The 15360-nt window shown below is 38.2% G+C and overlaps 1 protein-coding gene and 1 long non-coding RNA gene across 3 annotated transcripts; one reads left to right on the forward strand and one right to left on the reverse strand.

Moving 5' to 3' along the window:
• Nucleotides 1-3530: 3530 nt before the first annotated feature.
• On the forward strand, nt 3531-15089 carry fam151b (family with sequence similarity 151 member B). The gene is made up of 5 exons (XM_061906194.1): nt 3531-3698; nt 5683-5842; nt 5928-6145; nt 11169-11304; nt 14061-15089. Exons 1-5 carry the CDS (start codon nt 3578-3580, stop codon nt 14215-14217), a joined length of 792 nt encoding a protein of 263 aa, XP_061762178.1. The 5' UTR covers nt 3531-3577; the 3' UTR covers nt 14218-15089.
• Nucleotides 5523-13141, reverse strand: LOC133556356 (uncharacterized). Of its 2 annotated transcripts, none has more exons than XR_009807500.1 (2): nt 11142-13141; nt 5523-6022 (listed from the first exon to the last, which is right to left on the reverse strand). It is a non-coding gene; the product is annotated as an uncharacterized LOC133556356 (long non-coding RNA). The 2 variants fall into 2 exon arrangements; XR_009807499.1 differs by lacking the exon at nt 11142-13141 and adding an exon at nt 6535-9578.
• Nucleotides 15090-15360: the final 271 nt, after the last annotated feature.

Below are 15360 nucleotides of genomic sequence, written 5' to 3' on the forward strand. Positions count from 1 at the left end.
GTAATGGGTATTTGGAGTACCTGTCTACAGTTAAAAGGAACTGGCGACATTTGACCTCAAATAGGTCAGAGGCCAGAGACTGCCATGGTTTTGACGGTAAGTGGTGTGGGTGAAGGGGTTGTTTTGGGTTTGAATCCTGGTGTTCCACACACACCCTGCATGACCTGCACACACTCTCAATGTTCATTTTAATCCAGTATACACTCTCTCTTGCAAGGCGACGTGTTTTCTCGATGCCCTGGTGGCCAACATGTAGTTGTGTCAGTATGTCATCAGTCATAGAGTTTGGAATGAGTATCTGTCTGCCTTTGAATATGACTCCTGATTCTATTGCAAGCTCACCTCTGAAGGACCAATAGGCTTAAGGTGAGACTTAAATGCTTCTACTGAGGTGGCATCTCGAACTGTTACCGGGAGGGCATTCCAGAGTACTGGAGCCCGAAATGAAAAAGCTCTATAGCCCGCAGACTTTTTTTGGGCTTTGGGAATCACTAATAACCCGGAGTCCTTTGAACGCAGATTTCTTGCCGGGACATATGGTACAATACAATCGGCAAGATAGGATGGAGCTAGACCGTGAAGTATTTTATACGTAAGTAGTAAAACCTTAAAGTCACATCTTAAGTGCACAGGAAGCCAGTGCAGGTGAGCCAGTACAGGCGTAATATGATCAAACTTTCTTGTTCTTGTCAAAAGTCTAGCAGCCGCATTTTGTACTAACTGTAATCTTTTAATGCTAGACATGGGGAATCGAGATGCCACCTCAGTAGAAGCATTTAAGTCTCACCTTAAAACTCATATGTATACTCTAGCCTTTAAATAGACTCCCTTTTTAGACCAGTTGATCTGCCGTTTCTTTTCTTTTTCTTCTATGTCCCACTCTCCCTTGTGGAAGGGGTCCGGCCCGATCCGGTGGCCATGTACTGCTTGCCTGTGTATCGGCTGGGGACATCTCTGCGCTGCTGATCCGCCTCCGCTTGGGATGGTTTCCTGCTGGCTCCGCTGTGAACGGGTCTCTCGCGACTGTGTTGGATCCATTATAGGTTGAACTTTCACAGTATCATGTTAGACCCGCTCGACATCCATTGCTTTCCTCCTCTCCAAGGTTCTCATAGTCATCATTGTCACCGACGCCCCACTGGGTCATTATTGTCACCGATGTCCCACTGGGTGTGAGTTTTCCTTGCCCTTATGTGGGCCTACCGAGGATGTCGTAGTGGTTTGTGCAGCCCTTTGAGACACTAGTGATTTAGGGCTATATAAGTAAACATTGATTGATTGATATATATATATATATATATATATATGTATCCATCCATTTATTTTTCTACGGCTTATTCCCTTTGGGGTCAAGGGGGGCGCTGTGCCTAGCTCAGCTACATACATATGTGTATATATATATATATATATATATATATATATACATATATATATAATATATATATATATATATACATATATGTATATATATCTTACAGTTTGTGTGTTAACTATTGTAATTTTTTCTTTATTAAAGTGTTATTCATAACTAACATTCCCAGCTCCTTGTCCAAATATCCCCAAACTTGTTCCCAAATGTTTGTGCTGTACATTTTTTGGGGTGTAACTATTATAGTTTTTGTGTTATTAACATTTTATTTTATTTTTAAATAGCTCTGCCACTTTGTCAAAATCTCCCCAAACTTGTTCTAAATGTTATTTTCTTTTTTTTTTAGTCTGTTATAGTTTTTATTTTATGAATGTGTTATTATTCACAAATTCACATTTATATATTTGGACAAGGGGTGGATTTAGTCTTAGTGGGAAAATTAATTTTAGAATAATTAAAAAAAAAACATAACGGCACAAATATTTATACGGCACAAACTCACACAAACGAAAGGTATGGTAAATTGTCATTCAGCCAATCTCTGCTCTCCCCCCAAAATAAATGTACTGTATCACAATCCAAAAATAAATGATTTACGTCTTTTAGAACAGGGGTCTCAAACTCACTTTACTTGGGGGCCACTGGATGCAGAGTCTGGGTGAAGTTGGGCCGCAAGAAAAGATTTCTTAAAAAAAAATATTGCATACTCCTCAGCATGTCTAGTTGTATAATGACGTTTCAAGTTGTGCAAATAAGACACGTAAGGGTGCCCCTGTGCTCAACAGAGAAATATTGCATCGCCCACTTTACCTGGAATTGTCTTTGCACATCACGAACCCTTTTCCTCACTGCAGGCTTTGAAAAAAGGTATGTTTGGCATCGTGGGATATATTTGTATTCAGCCGACGCATGGAGAATAATGTTATATCCGCAATGGGGTGGCATAGCTCGGTTGGCAGAGTGGCCGTGCCAGCAACTTGAGGGTTGCAGGTTCGATTCCCGCTTCCGCCATCCTTGTCATTGCCGTTGTGTCCTTGGGCAAGAAACTTTACCCACCTGCTCCCAGTGCCACCCACACTGGTTTAAATGTAACTTAGATATTGGGTTTCACTATGTAAAGCGCTTTGAGTCACTAGAGAAAAGCGCTATATAAATATATTTCATTTCATATTTCAATGTGTGTTGTTCCGCTCTTCCTCCCTACAGCAACACGGCGGTTGGCTCCCGGAGTGTTACCCGGCGTCATATAGAAATATATGTAGTGTTCATCGAGTGAGGCAATGAAAATTAAATAATAAAAAAAACAAATAACGGTTTGAATTGGTCCCGGTTATCTGGGACTGTTATTACTGAGGGACAGGTGTCGCGGTGTGACTGCAGCCAGGCACGTAAGAAAAGCCTCGTCTCCATGGCAACGTTTCTGTCGCTTTCACTCATTTGCCGCTTTTCTAGTCTAGTGGAAAAGCGGCAAAACGTTTCTCTGCTTGCATCACGCAAGTGAGCCATATACCACACCTTGATTGGTAGATTCCTTCAGCTCCACACACAACGCTGTCATGCGCCATTCATATAAAACTTGCGGGCCGCACTAACATTAAACTATCATATTAAGTGGGGGCCAGAAAAATAACGTCTCGAGGGCCGCAATTGGCCCGCGGGCCGAGTGTTTGAGACCCCTGTTCTAGAGCGTTAAAGATGATAACAAATATGTCAACCTAATGTTAAATTTTCGTTCCAAAATTTCGCTATAACACAGTATGTTCCATCATTAATTTTCAATTTTAATTATTTAACCTTAGGGAATATCCGATATTCGTTTAAGTTTCTCTTTGGCGGGCCTACGGCGGATGTCTTCCGTCATGACGTCATTGTAAACAGATAACACGTGACACAACCAGGATGTGTTTGATTTCCACGTCATCAGCTGGACAGGACTGAACCATTCTCCTGCAATTGAGGGGGAATCTATGCGAGTTCCTTTTTAATTGTTGTTGTTGTTGAATATTTGCGTAAAACAAAAAAGCCCAAAGTACTTGAGTCACACCTTATAAGAATGCATATATTTAAATCGTACAAATCCATTATATCCATCCATTATCATGATTTATTGAATTTTATTCTGTTTTCGTATTACATACCCCTCTATGAGTCATGCCAGTCTAAATCCTGTTTCTTGGACATGATATTGGACTGGAGTGTACGTTGATAATGTGTGAACAGGCGGTCGAATATTTTCGCAATTGCAGTCAAATAAAGAAAAATGATGCGTCGCAGATTATTTGGTGTCATGCGGTCAATAGCAGGAGCAGACTGAACAAGGCTCTTAACGGTACGTCATCTTTTATTTTTTTACTAAATATCCTGCGTTCTATTTACCTTAGAATTTGGAAGCCAAACTGAACATGACTCCACAGGCAAAGAAGGGTTATAAACTAAATTAAGCACCTGACGTGCTGAAACAACGTTATATTTCCTGCTCCGATCACGAGAGAGAAACTACACACATATATGTAAAACAAAACATCAATGTAAAATACAGACAAATGAGTTTGCGTTCCACTTGTACTGAGAAGTGGGAATTTCTAATTTCCTGTTTGGAAGTTTCAACTGGAACACCCCGAGGTCGGAACCTAACCAGGAAAGTCAAGGTTTCTCTATTGGTACCCGGAGGTAAACTGGTTATGCAGACGTTGAGACGTTGGCTGTAGCTGTGTCCCAATTCAGCGTCTGCATCCTTTGAAGAACCCAGCCTATGCGGTCCACAAAGTGTGCGTCCTCGCCAGAGTCCCCAGCAGTGGTTTGAGCGATATGAATTGGGACAGGCTCGCCAACGGTACACTTTCTGGTTACGTCAGTTGTCCCCGCCCTTACAGTTACGTCACGTCTCTGCTGCTCAGTCGCACAAGGTTAAAACATGGCTAATTAAAATAATGACGAATCATTTTGTGTTCTCTCTGTCCTTTACCTTATTTTTACCTTAATTATTTTAATAGGTACCGGCACTGTCTGATTTTCCTGCGGTTAGTGACGACCGATCATGGGAGATATGGTTGTCAAGGAGATGTTTCACGTTGAAGTTGTCACCCCAATTTCTATCCAAACACGGTCAAAAATAAAGTTCATAAACAGTACATAGAGTCACCCGGTCACAACATTAGGTACACATGCCCATCGATTCATTCTCTGCACACAAAAAAGTTGCATTTTTAGTAGGAATTATGTCACTGTATGTTGGACCTTGGTGTTAGTATGCGCATTCCACGATTAAATGAAATTAATAATTTGTCTTAGGGCTTTGGCTGAAAAATATATCACACTATTAGTGTTTTATAGCTCTTAATAAAGATAATTATTGATATTTTTTATGACCTGTCTAAAATAAGGAACAGGATAAAAATATATTAAATGTAAATATTTTTATTTCAAATGTAACCTTCTTCTGATCATAAGGCCCTCAGCTATGTAGGCTGAAAGGAAAGGAAATGTCAATACAATTATGGAAAACAATCATTCATCTGTCCATTTTTCCACCGCTTTTCCCTTTCGGAGTCGCAGGGGAGGCTGCAGCTTATCTCAGCTGCATTCGGGTGGAAGGCGGGTTCCACCCTGGACAAGTGACCATCTCATCAGAGGGCCAACACAGATAGACAGACAACATTCACACTCACATTCACACACTAGGCACCATTCAGTGTTGCCAATCAACCTATCCCCAGGTGCATGTCATTGTAGGTGGGAGAAAGCCAGAGTACCCGGAACGAACCCACGCGGGGAGAACATACAAATTCCACACAGAAAGATCCCGTGCCCAGGATTGAACCCAGGACCTTCGTATTGTGACGCACTTACACTAATCACTGTACCACCGTGCTGTCCATGGAAAACAAGTAATGTAAATAAAAATCTAAAATCACATTGAACACTTTACAATGACCTCTTAAAATAACAGTGCAAAAATAAGGAATATGTAAGGAATGTTTAATAAAGTGTAACAAAATAGTGCAAAGCGTGAAAATGTAAACATAGAGAAACCTATTTTCTGCAGGTGAAGTGCCAGAAAGTTACAGCTGTGCTTTAAAGGGTGAGCGCGGCTAAGGGAACCAACCTTGTTGTACAACTTCCGCTTTCTTCCGTAATGGAAAGAAAAATGATATTGAACATTTTATCATTTTTATTGCAAATATGGATGTTGATTACATGTTTATCGTGATATACATTGATATAGTTTAATCGACAAGCGTATACGTACATGAACAGCATGGTGAAGACTTTTACACTTTCAGTAACAAAACAAATATTACTTGTGCTCTTAGGTCCCACTCATATGATTGAAGCGGACATATTAATGAGAGGTTGTGACCCCAAAGAGCCAATCATGGCCCACCCCCCTGACACTGACAGTGACATCACTCTGAAGGAATGGCTTGAAAGAGTCAGGCTGCACAACAAGGGTGTGAAACTAGACTTCAAGAGGTGACACATATGTAACAACAGATTGCGTTCTTCCCAAGTAAGGTGAGGTTGCGTTTGATGCTAACCTTGAGTTTTCTCCGTTAAGCCTGGAGGCGGTGTCTCTTTCCGCCTCCATTTTGCAAGAGGTGCTGTCTCAGGTCCGCGTTCCGGTGTGGGTCAACGCCGATATCCTCCCAGGACCTGGAGGTGAAAAAGCACCATTGGAACCTCAAGCTTTCCTGAGTATTGTGAGAACGCTTCCCGGTAACGTTGTGCTTTCCATTGGCTGGACAACTGGCTGGACTGCTGGGACTGATAATCCAGGTGTTTTTTTTTTGCTTTTTTTTACCTCTTTATGGTGACAATAGGGTGCAGAAACTTTACTTGTTTAGTTTTGAACAGACTGTGGCACTGTGGGCAATAGGGCTGGGCAGTGGCTGGCCGTGCATTTCCCACCTAGGCCTTCAGTGATGTCCGACTTCAAAGATTACCTCTCAAAATACCAGCAATCGTCACCACATGACGATTGCTGGAGAAATACTATAAAGGAACACTTTTACGCCCAACTGGGCATTGATAACATCAACAGTAAACAAAATGGGTTATTTTCAATTAAAACGCATGAGCAATTAAAAAATATCTTTTGTGGTACTGTCAAAATTAAAATTGCCAAATACATATTAAACGTGAAAAAATCAAGTATTTGAACTCACAATTGGTAGGACCTATTCGACGCCAGTCCCAATTTCATCGCCAGAATCAACGTTTTGTTCTCCTTCTCTGCTATCCGGTATGGCTGCGGCACAACACTTCCTGCTTCCTGCTAAATTGAAACTTGTGATTGGATACTCACTTTGGAGTGACAAGTGAATCACAGTCTCGTTAACATCAAACTACTTGGATAGGCTACTGCCAACAACTTGTGATCTGATTGGCTATCGCAACTGTCTCTCTACTCTGTGTTCTCAAATTAATTCGCTAACAGTCCCGATGAGTATCCAATCACAGGATGCGTCAATGTCACAGACCATCTACAAGGCCTTACTGACAACAACTTGTGATCTGATTGGCTATCGCAACTGTCTCTCACCTGTATGTCCCCGATTAGTTACAGTGCACTGACGCCAGTGTTGTTGATTCTGAAAGCCTCTGGCTGATTTCGTACAGCATGGCAACATAAGCTAGCTGAATTCTGATTGGATACCAACTAAAACTAAAAACAACAGCACTGGAACTAATATAAGATGAAGATTGTAGCCCGATTGTAGCTGAGATAGGCGCCAGCGCCCCCCGCGACCCCGAAAAGGAATAAGCGGTAGAAAATGGATGGATGGATGGAGAATATGAAAACTTTTAGATGTATAGGGAAAGTAAATAAAAAAATACTTTTATCTTTGATTATTTCTGGTTGTGATAGGCCAGCATGGAAGGCCTAGTTTAACATTTTATCGCTACATTTACTTCAGTAACTTTTTAGATAAATTGTACCTGTCGAGTAGTTTTAATGCAACATACTTTACTTTTACTTGAGTATATTTTAGTACGTTGAGTTTAATTCCGATTGTTACATTTATTTTTATCACAATTATTTATATCAATATCATTAAGGTTTGCAAAGATGTAGTCTTTTGTCACCAAGCCTTCCTTCGTAGGCACGGTCACGTGACTATGCTTCACCAATCCAAAGCAAGCAGTAGTGACGTTAGAAACCCATTTCACCAAACAAGCACAAAGTACAGCTATAAAAAGCTGAACTAGGTCCGTATTTTTAAACTATATAATAAAATAGAAACTTACTTGTCTTGAAGATCTTGTCTAAGACTGGTCAGATATAGTCTAGCAGCTTGTGCCAAAACCCCAAATATTTATACTCCAATAGCAGGGAGTGACACCCCACACCCACAAAAACAACCTGGTGTATGCTTTCCAGTGTAATGATGAATGCACTAATTCATATAATGGGGAAACAAAACAACCACTAAGCTGACGCATGGCACAGCATAGACGGGCAAACTCTTCAGCTCTAGACTCAGCGGTCTACCTGCACCTCAGGGAGAAACAGCACTCGTTTGACAACAAACTCTTCAGGTCTAGACTCAGCGGTCTACCTGCACCTCAGGGAGAAACAGCACTCCTTTGACAAACTCTTCAGGTCTAGACTCAGCTGTCTACCTGCACCTCAGGGAGAAACAGCACTCCTTTGACAACAAACTCTTCAGCTCTAGACTCAGCGGTCTACCTGCACCTCAGGGAGAAACAGCACTCCTTTGACAACAAACTCTTCAGCTCTAGACTCAGCTGTCTACGTGCACCTCAGGGAGAACTACAATGTACAGATTCTGGACAGGGAAGACAGATGGTACGAAAGAAGAGTGAGGGAAGCCATCTATGACAAAGGTGAAAAACCATCCCTGAACTGAGGAGATGGTCTGTGACACCACCTGTCCCCCACATACAACACTGTCCTTTTAACCATTTCCTAAAACACTGCAATTTAGCCTCCAACAAATAACAGGAGTTATAAACATTCTGTTCACAGATGCTCCTATGTGCCATTTGTTTACTTCTGAAAGGAATGCTGACGTGGGTGATTCCGACTGTTTTACTGGTAGTAGTCGATCCACAGAAAAAAACGTCCATATACTGTATAAGCCGCACCTACTAACGTTTAGGGAAAAAAATATCCTTACGTATATAAGCAGCACCTACTAACTTTTAGACGAAAAAACATGTTTACATATATTAGCCGCACTTAATAACCTTTAGTAGAAAAAAACATGTTTCCACAAGACTGTAAGTCGCAAATATATATGTTGTGAAATTAGTTTTTTTTTTAAACCGCTGATCAAACAAAACAGAAGTTATCGTCATGGACCCATTAGCTGCGCAAGCGAGCTCTCCAATCAGCTAAACAGACTCAATAACTCCACGGTGACGTTTTGGTTAATTTACTGAGGAATTTGTGAAACGGAAACAATACAAAAAGAATGCCATTGTAAGTTTATAATTCTAACACAGACACTCGTAAACGTGTTTGCATATTAGCTCATGCTAACGGTGCTGGTGTTATTACATTACGTTAGTACGTACAAATATGCATGAAAACACTTCTACAGACATCACACATGGAGTAGTTTATTAAGTAAGAATGGTTTTAGTTATATTGTAAAACTTGCTTGGAGGGATGAATGCAGAATACTTTCGAGCAGATGGACGGTTTTGCTTCCAGTTCAAAGCATTAAAACAGGAAGTACATTTTCAAACTGCAACACCTGCAGTGAGCAAACTCATCCAAAAGATGGCGTCATAGCACAAAGAATAACAGCCTTTTCAGTCCTTGGCTTGGGTTTAATGAAAACTATTGAACACAATACATTGTGGCCATTAGCAAACAAAAAATAGCCGCAACGTTTTATAAGTTGCATGGTTCAAATCTTAGGAAAAAAGTAGCGGCTTGTAGTCGGGAATTTACGATATTTCACAGCGGAGGAGAAGGCTCTCTCTTGCTCAGCTGCACCTCTTCCAAGAGCACACACGTACACAAAAAGTTAGAGATTTTTGTGATTTCGGATCAAAGGAATCAAAGGAACTTTTGTGTGTGCGCGTGTGATGGCAGAGTAGCGCATACGACACAGTTCAGCTTGTCGTTGTTGTTGTTTTGTCTTATTAATAAAGAGATAGTTTATCAATCACCTCCTCGTTATGTTTGTTACAAACCCAACAACCAGTGAAGTTGGCACGTTGTGTAAATCGTAAATAAAAACAGAATACAATGATTTGCAAATCCTTTTCAACCTATATTCAATTGAATGGACTGCGAAGACAAAATACTTAACGTTCGAACTGGAAAACGTTGTTATTTTTTGCAAATATTAGCTCATTTAGAATTTGACGCCTGCAACATGTTACAGAAAACCTGGCACAAGTTTCAAAAAAGGCTGAGAAAGTTAAGGAATGCTCATCAAACACTTATTTGGAACATCCCACAGGTGAACAGGTTAATTGGGAATAGGTGGGTGCCATGATTGGGTATAAAAGCAGCTTCCATGAAATGCTCAGTCCTTGACAAACAAGGATGGGGCGAGGGTCACCACTTTGTAAACAAATGCGTGAGCATATTGTCTAACAGTGTAAGAACAACATTTTTCAACCAGCTATTGCAAGGTATTTAGGGACTTAAACTATCTACGGTCCGTAATATCATCAAAAGGTTCAAAGAATTTGGAGAAAACACTTCACGTAAGAAGCAAGCCCGAAAACCAACATTGAATGCCTGTGACCTTCGATCCCTCAGGCGGTATTGCATCAAAAAGCGACATCAGTGTGTAAAGGATATCACCACATGGACTCAGGAACACTTCAGAAAACCACTGTAGTCAGTAACTACAGTTTGTCGCTACTTCTTTAAATGCAAGTTAAACTTTACCATGCAACACCCAGAAACGCTGCCGGCTTCTCTGGGCCCGAGCTCATCCAAGATGGACTGATGCAAAGTGTAAAAGTGTTCTGTGGTCTGAGGAGTCCACATTTCAAATTGTTTTTGGAAACTGTGGACATCGTGTCCTCCGGAACAAAGAGGAAAAGGACTATCAGGATTGTTCTAGGCGCAAAGTTCAAACGCCAGCATCTGTAATGGTATGGGGGTGTATTAGTGCCCAAGGTATGGGTAAACTTACACATCTGTGAAGTCACCATTAATGCTGAAAGGTACATACAGGTTTTGTAGCAACATATTTTGCCATCCAAGCATGGACGCCCCTGCTTATTTCAACAAGACGATGCCAAGCCACATGTTACAACTGCTTCATAGTAAAAGAGTGTGGGTACAAGACTGGCCTGCCTGTAGTCCAGACCTGTCTCTCCATTGAAAATGTTTGGCGCAATATGGACCCTAAAATACCACAACAGAGACCCCAGACTGTTGAACAACTTTTAAGCTGTACATCAAGCAAGAATGGAAATAATTTCACCTGCAAAGCTTAAAAAATTGGTCTCCTCAGTTCCCAAATGTTTACTGAGTGTTGTTAAAAGGAAAGGCCATGTAACACAGTGGTAAAAATGCCCCTGTGACAACTTTTTTGCAATGTGTTACTGCCATTAAATTCTAAGTTATTGAATTTTTGCAAAAAAAAATATGTTTCTCATTTCGAACATTAAATATCTTGTCTTTGCAGTCTATCCAATGGAATATAAGTTGAAAAGGATTTGTAAATCATTGTGTTCTGTTTTTATTTACGATTTACACAACGTGCCACCTTCACCGGATTTGGGTTTTGTAGATATACAGTACTGTAAAGCACTTTATATTGTGTGTACACACCTTCACTAAAATATGGACTTTGTTCAGGTTACAGTTGGGACATGGTGCATGAGATGGAGGCCATTTGTCGAGGCCTCAAACATCTTGTCACCTTCCCAGTGCGTGCAGCTCTTCTTGCCAAGTCCGTTTCTCAGCTCACATGGTTGCTGCAAGAGTCCAATAGGTGACTGGTGTCTCCCACATTTGTGATTACCAAAGACCATAATCAAATGATGATTGTGACATTACTTCATAAATGCAGTTCAATTTGGATATGACAAAAAAAACACAAACTTGACAGAAGTTTTTGAAACCTGGAGTCGTAAGTCTGCCTGAATACTGACTACTCCTGTAGAAATACGTTTAAAACAGTCTGTCGTCTTCTTCCATCCATCCATTTCCTACCGCTTATTCCCTTTCGGGGTGGCGGGGGCGCTGGCGCCTATCTCAGCTACAATCGGGCGGAAGGCAGGGTACACCCTGGACAAGTCGCCACCTCATCGCAGTCTGTCGTCTTCTTGTAGCTCGAAACAAAGCATGTAATAATCAATAGACAGCATTAAACCACAACCAAGTTAAACACTACGGCTGATGGAGTGGGAAAAATTATCGATTCTCCGATACATCACAATTAAAATGTGGAAGATGCTTAATCGATGGACAAATGTCCAAAATTGTGTTTACCTACGTTTTTTTTAATTATTTAAAAAAATGTTATTTACCTATGTTAAGTAAAGTAATCAAGACAGTTAGAGATGGTTACCGTTCACATTTGAACCAATACAGTACAAATGACCAATACCTGGTAAGAATGCTTCCAAATTTCTGTACTTTTGTGAGTTAATAAGTATAAATTGTTTTTGACAATAACATCTCAATTTTTATTGGAACTTTAAAAAATTAGCTGATTATGATAAATGCTGTCCAGTTGTTAAATCTTATTTTCATTATCACATTTCTGAGTCTCAAGTATGACATTAAGTTGCAATTACAGTTGCAAGTCCAATACGTTAGATGGTAGTAATGTATAGTTTATGGTCTGTTTTTTTGTTGCGCCCTAAAAATGTTAATTCTGTAAGTAATGTACATATTAAGCACCAGCTGTTTGATTTTAAAGTGCCTCTTAGTTTAAGTTTTCATTAACAAATTTGGAGGTGTTGAAATCGCCATGTAAAATCGCTAAGGTATATTAATTTAGGGCCTTTTTGGAAAAGTGGAGTCTTGCTTTACTTAAATTAGAGCATTTTTTGAGTCAATAGATAGATAGATAGATAGATGGATAGAGTGTACTTTATTGATTCCTTCAGGAGAGTTCCTTCAGGAAAATAAAAATTCTAGCAGCAGTGTACAGAGTTGAAATCAATTTAAAAAAAGTAAAAGTAAATAACGGGGGTTTAAATGGAAACAAAATAGAGAAATATTACATTAAGAATAAAAAATAAAAAGCAACAATGGGAATAAAAATATAACAGTAAAATAGGAATATAACAAGACAAAGTAGGCAGTAGTGACCATGTTATGAAAACGTATTGCACTGTTATTGTTTTGCATCCCCTGTCACCCTAGTACCCCCCGCACCCCGCACCATAGAGGAGTTGTACAGTCTAATGGCGTGTGGGACAAAGGAGTTTTTGAGTCTAGTTTCAATAACAATGTCTTTGTTTTTGAAAATTGCAACATTACGTAGAGGTAGTTTGACTGACTCGGGTTTTACATGAATCGGTACCTAGTAAGACTGGAGGGTTTCGGTTGGTACCAAAAAATAAGAATTGGAAATGAGCAAGTAGATTAATATCATTAGTCAGGAGTGAAAATAATTTCCATCCGGTAAGGCCTGCAACACTTTCAGCCATAGATATGATAGTACATAGACGGCACAGGTATAACATAAAACATAATACATTTGTATTTTATTATAATATACAAAATATTAAACATATACAATGCAATTTAGATATACAATATGTAAATTAAAGATGCATAAAAAATTAATTCAGAATTGAATTGTAGCGCCTGAATCGTAATCGTAATCGTGCATATATATATATACATATACATATATATATACATATACATATACATATACATATACATATATATATATATATATATATCTATATATACACACACCACAACCATTCAAAATTATTTTGTATTTAGCCCATTTTGAATGATTTGAAATGATTACAATTAATTCAGAACACATTTTAAACATCTATTTTCTTTATTTTTTTCAACTTCATAGCTCGATACAACTTTGTTGGTCTAAATGTGAGCTAAAAGACACTTGATACTGTTACATTTTTTTTACTCGGTCGTTACTTGTAGGAATCTTTGGGCATCTCACGATTCGATTACGATTCATTCAAAATGGGCTAAATACAAAATAATTTTGAATGGTTGTGGTGTGTGTATATATATATATATGTATATGTATATGTATATGTATATATATATATATATATATATATATATATATATATATATATATATATATATATATATATATATATATATATATATACATATACATATACATATACATATACATATACATATATACATATATATATATATATATATATATATATATATATATATATATATATATATATATATATATATATATATATATATATATATATATATATATATATATATATATATATATGTGCAGCTGAGATAGGCCCCAGCAGCGCCCCCGCGACCCTGAAAGGGACAAGTGGTAGAAACTGGATCAGCTATCTAACCTATCTCAGCTCTTATATTTCTGTGTGTGTGTGTGTGTGTGTGTGTGTTGTGTACGTGCATGCGTGTGTTGTGCACGTGCATGCGTGTGTGTTTGTATGTATATATGTGTGTGTGTGTGTTTGTGTGTAACAATAACTATTTATTGTGTACCTTTTTTAAATGAAAAACCTTTGGTTGTTATATTTGCAGGTATTCTCTCACAGTGTGGACAGGCCAGAATGATACGTTTACAGTACAGGATCTGCTTCCTTACAGAACACAGATGGATGTCAGCAGAATCTGCTATGACCTACCAGATATTATCCGGACAGAGCTTATTAACATATCACAAGATAATATCTGTTAATGACATTTTACCAAGCTGACTGTAGGTGACAGAAATGTGTATATAATAGAGGTGGGGGAATAATAAATTTTTAGATGCATCGCAGATCAGACATGGGCGATTGTAAAATAGATTAGTAAATGTAAATAATTGATAATCGATTTATTTATTGTAAATGAAGTAAAGCAGACAGTTCTATAATTTGTCTGACTGCAGTGAGGCACCTCGTTGAGAGATACAACCAAGTCAATTATTTTAGGGGACTTATGTTCCAGTCTTGTACATATTTTCATTAATTTAATAAATGTGATGGGATTTAATTGAACTGTTTCTCATTACAAATGCATTGTTTTTAAAGTTGCAAGTGATAAACGCTTATTTAGTGAAACAAAAAGAAATGAAAAACTGGTTCAATATATATATATAGATTAAAGATTCATCAATAATCTCATTTTAATTGAATCGTAGCTCCTGAATGGTAATCGTCATCAAATTGTGGGTTGCCTGGAGATTCCAACCTCTTGAACAAAAGCTGTGAATACTTATGCACATGCGATTTTTTTTTTTTTTTTTTAAATACATTTGCAAAAACACTAAACTTTTTCACATTGTCATTATTGGCTATTGTGTGTAGAATTTTGAGGACTAAAATGAATTAATTCCAATTTGGAATAATGTTTTAACAGAAAATGTGGAATAAGTGAATGTACAAATATTTGGACAATGTGGTGTCTTTTTACATTGTGCTTTTTACTTATTTAATTGGAAATAGAATAATTAACTTTAAGATTAATTCTTTATTTACCCCTGATCCCAATCCAGGGCATTCACTTGTGCAAGATGTGATTTTGGGTGTGTATGAAAAACAAATAAATCTTTCTGACTTGTCATAATTTCTGCATTCTTATCTCATAATTTCCACTTTTTTATCTCATAAATATGACTTTTTACTTCATATTCATGACTTTTTTCACATAACTTTGACTTTTTTTTCTCATTATGACTTATTATCTCATAATTACGACTTTATATTTTATAATTTTGACATCCTTATCTAATTTTCAACTTTTATGTCGTAATTTCGACTTTATCTTCTAATTTTGACTTTTTATCTCAATATTTCAACTTTTTATCTCTTAAAAATGACTTTGGGGATTTTGTAGC

Source organism: Nerophis ophidion, linkage group LG07 (genome assembly GCF_033978795.1).
Source record: "Nerophis ophidion isolate RoL-2023_Sa linkage group LG07, RoL_Noph_v1.0, whole genome shotgun sequence".
NCBI lineage: Eukaryota > Metazoa > Chordata > Actinopteri > Syngnathiformes > Syngnathidae > Nerophis > Nerophis ophidion.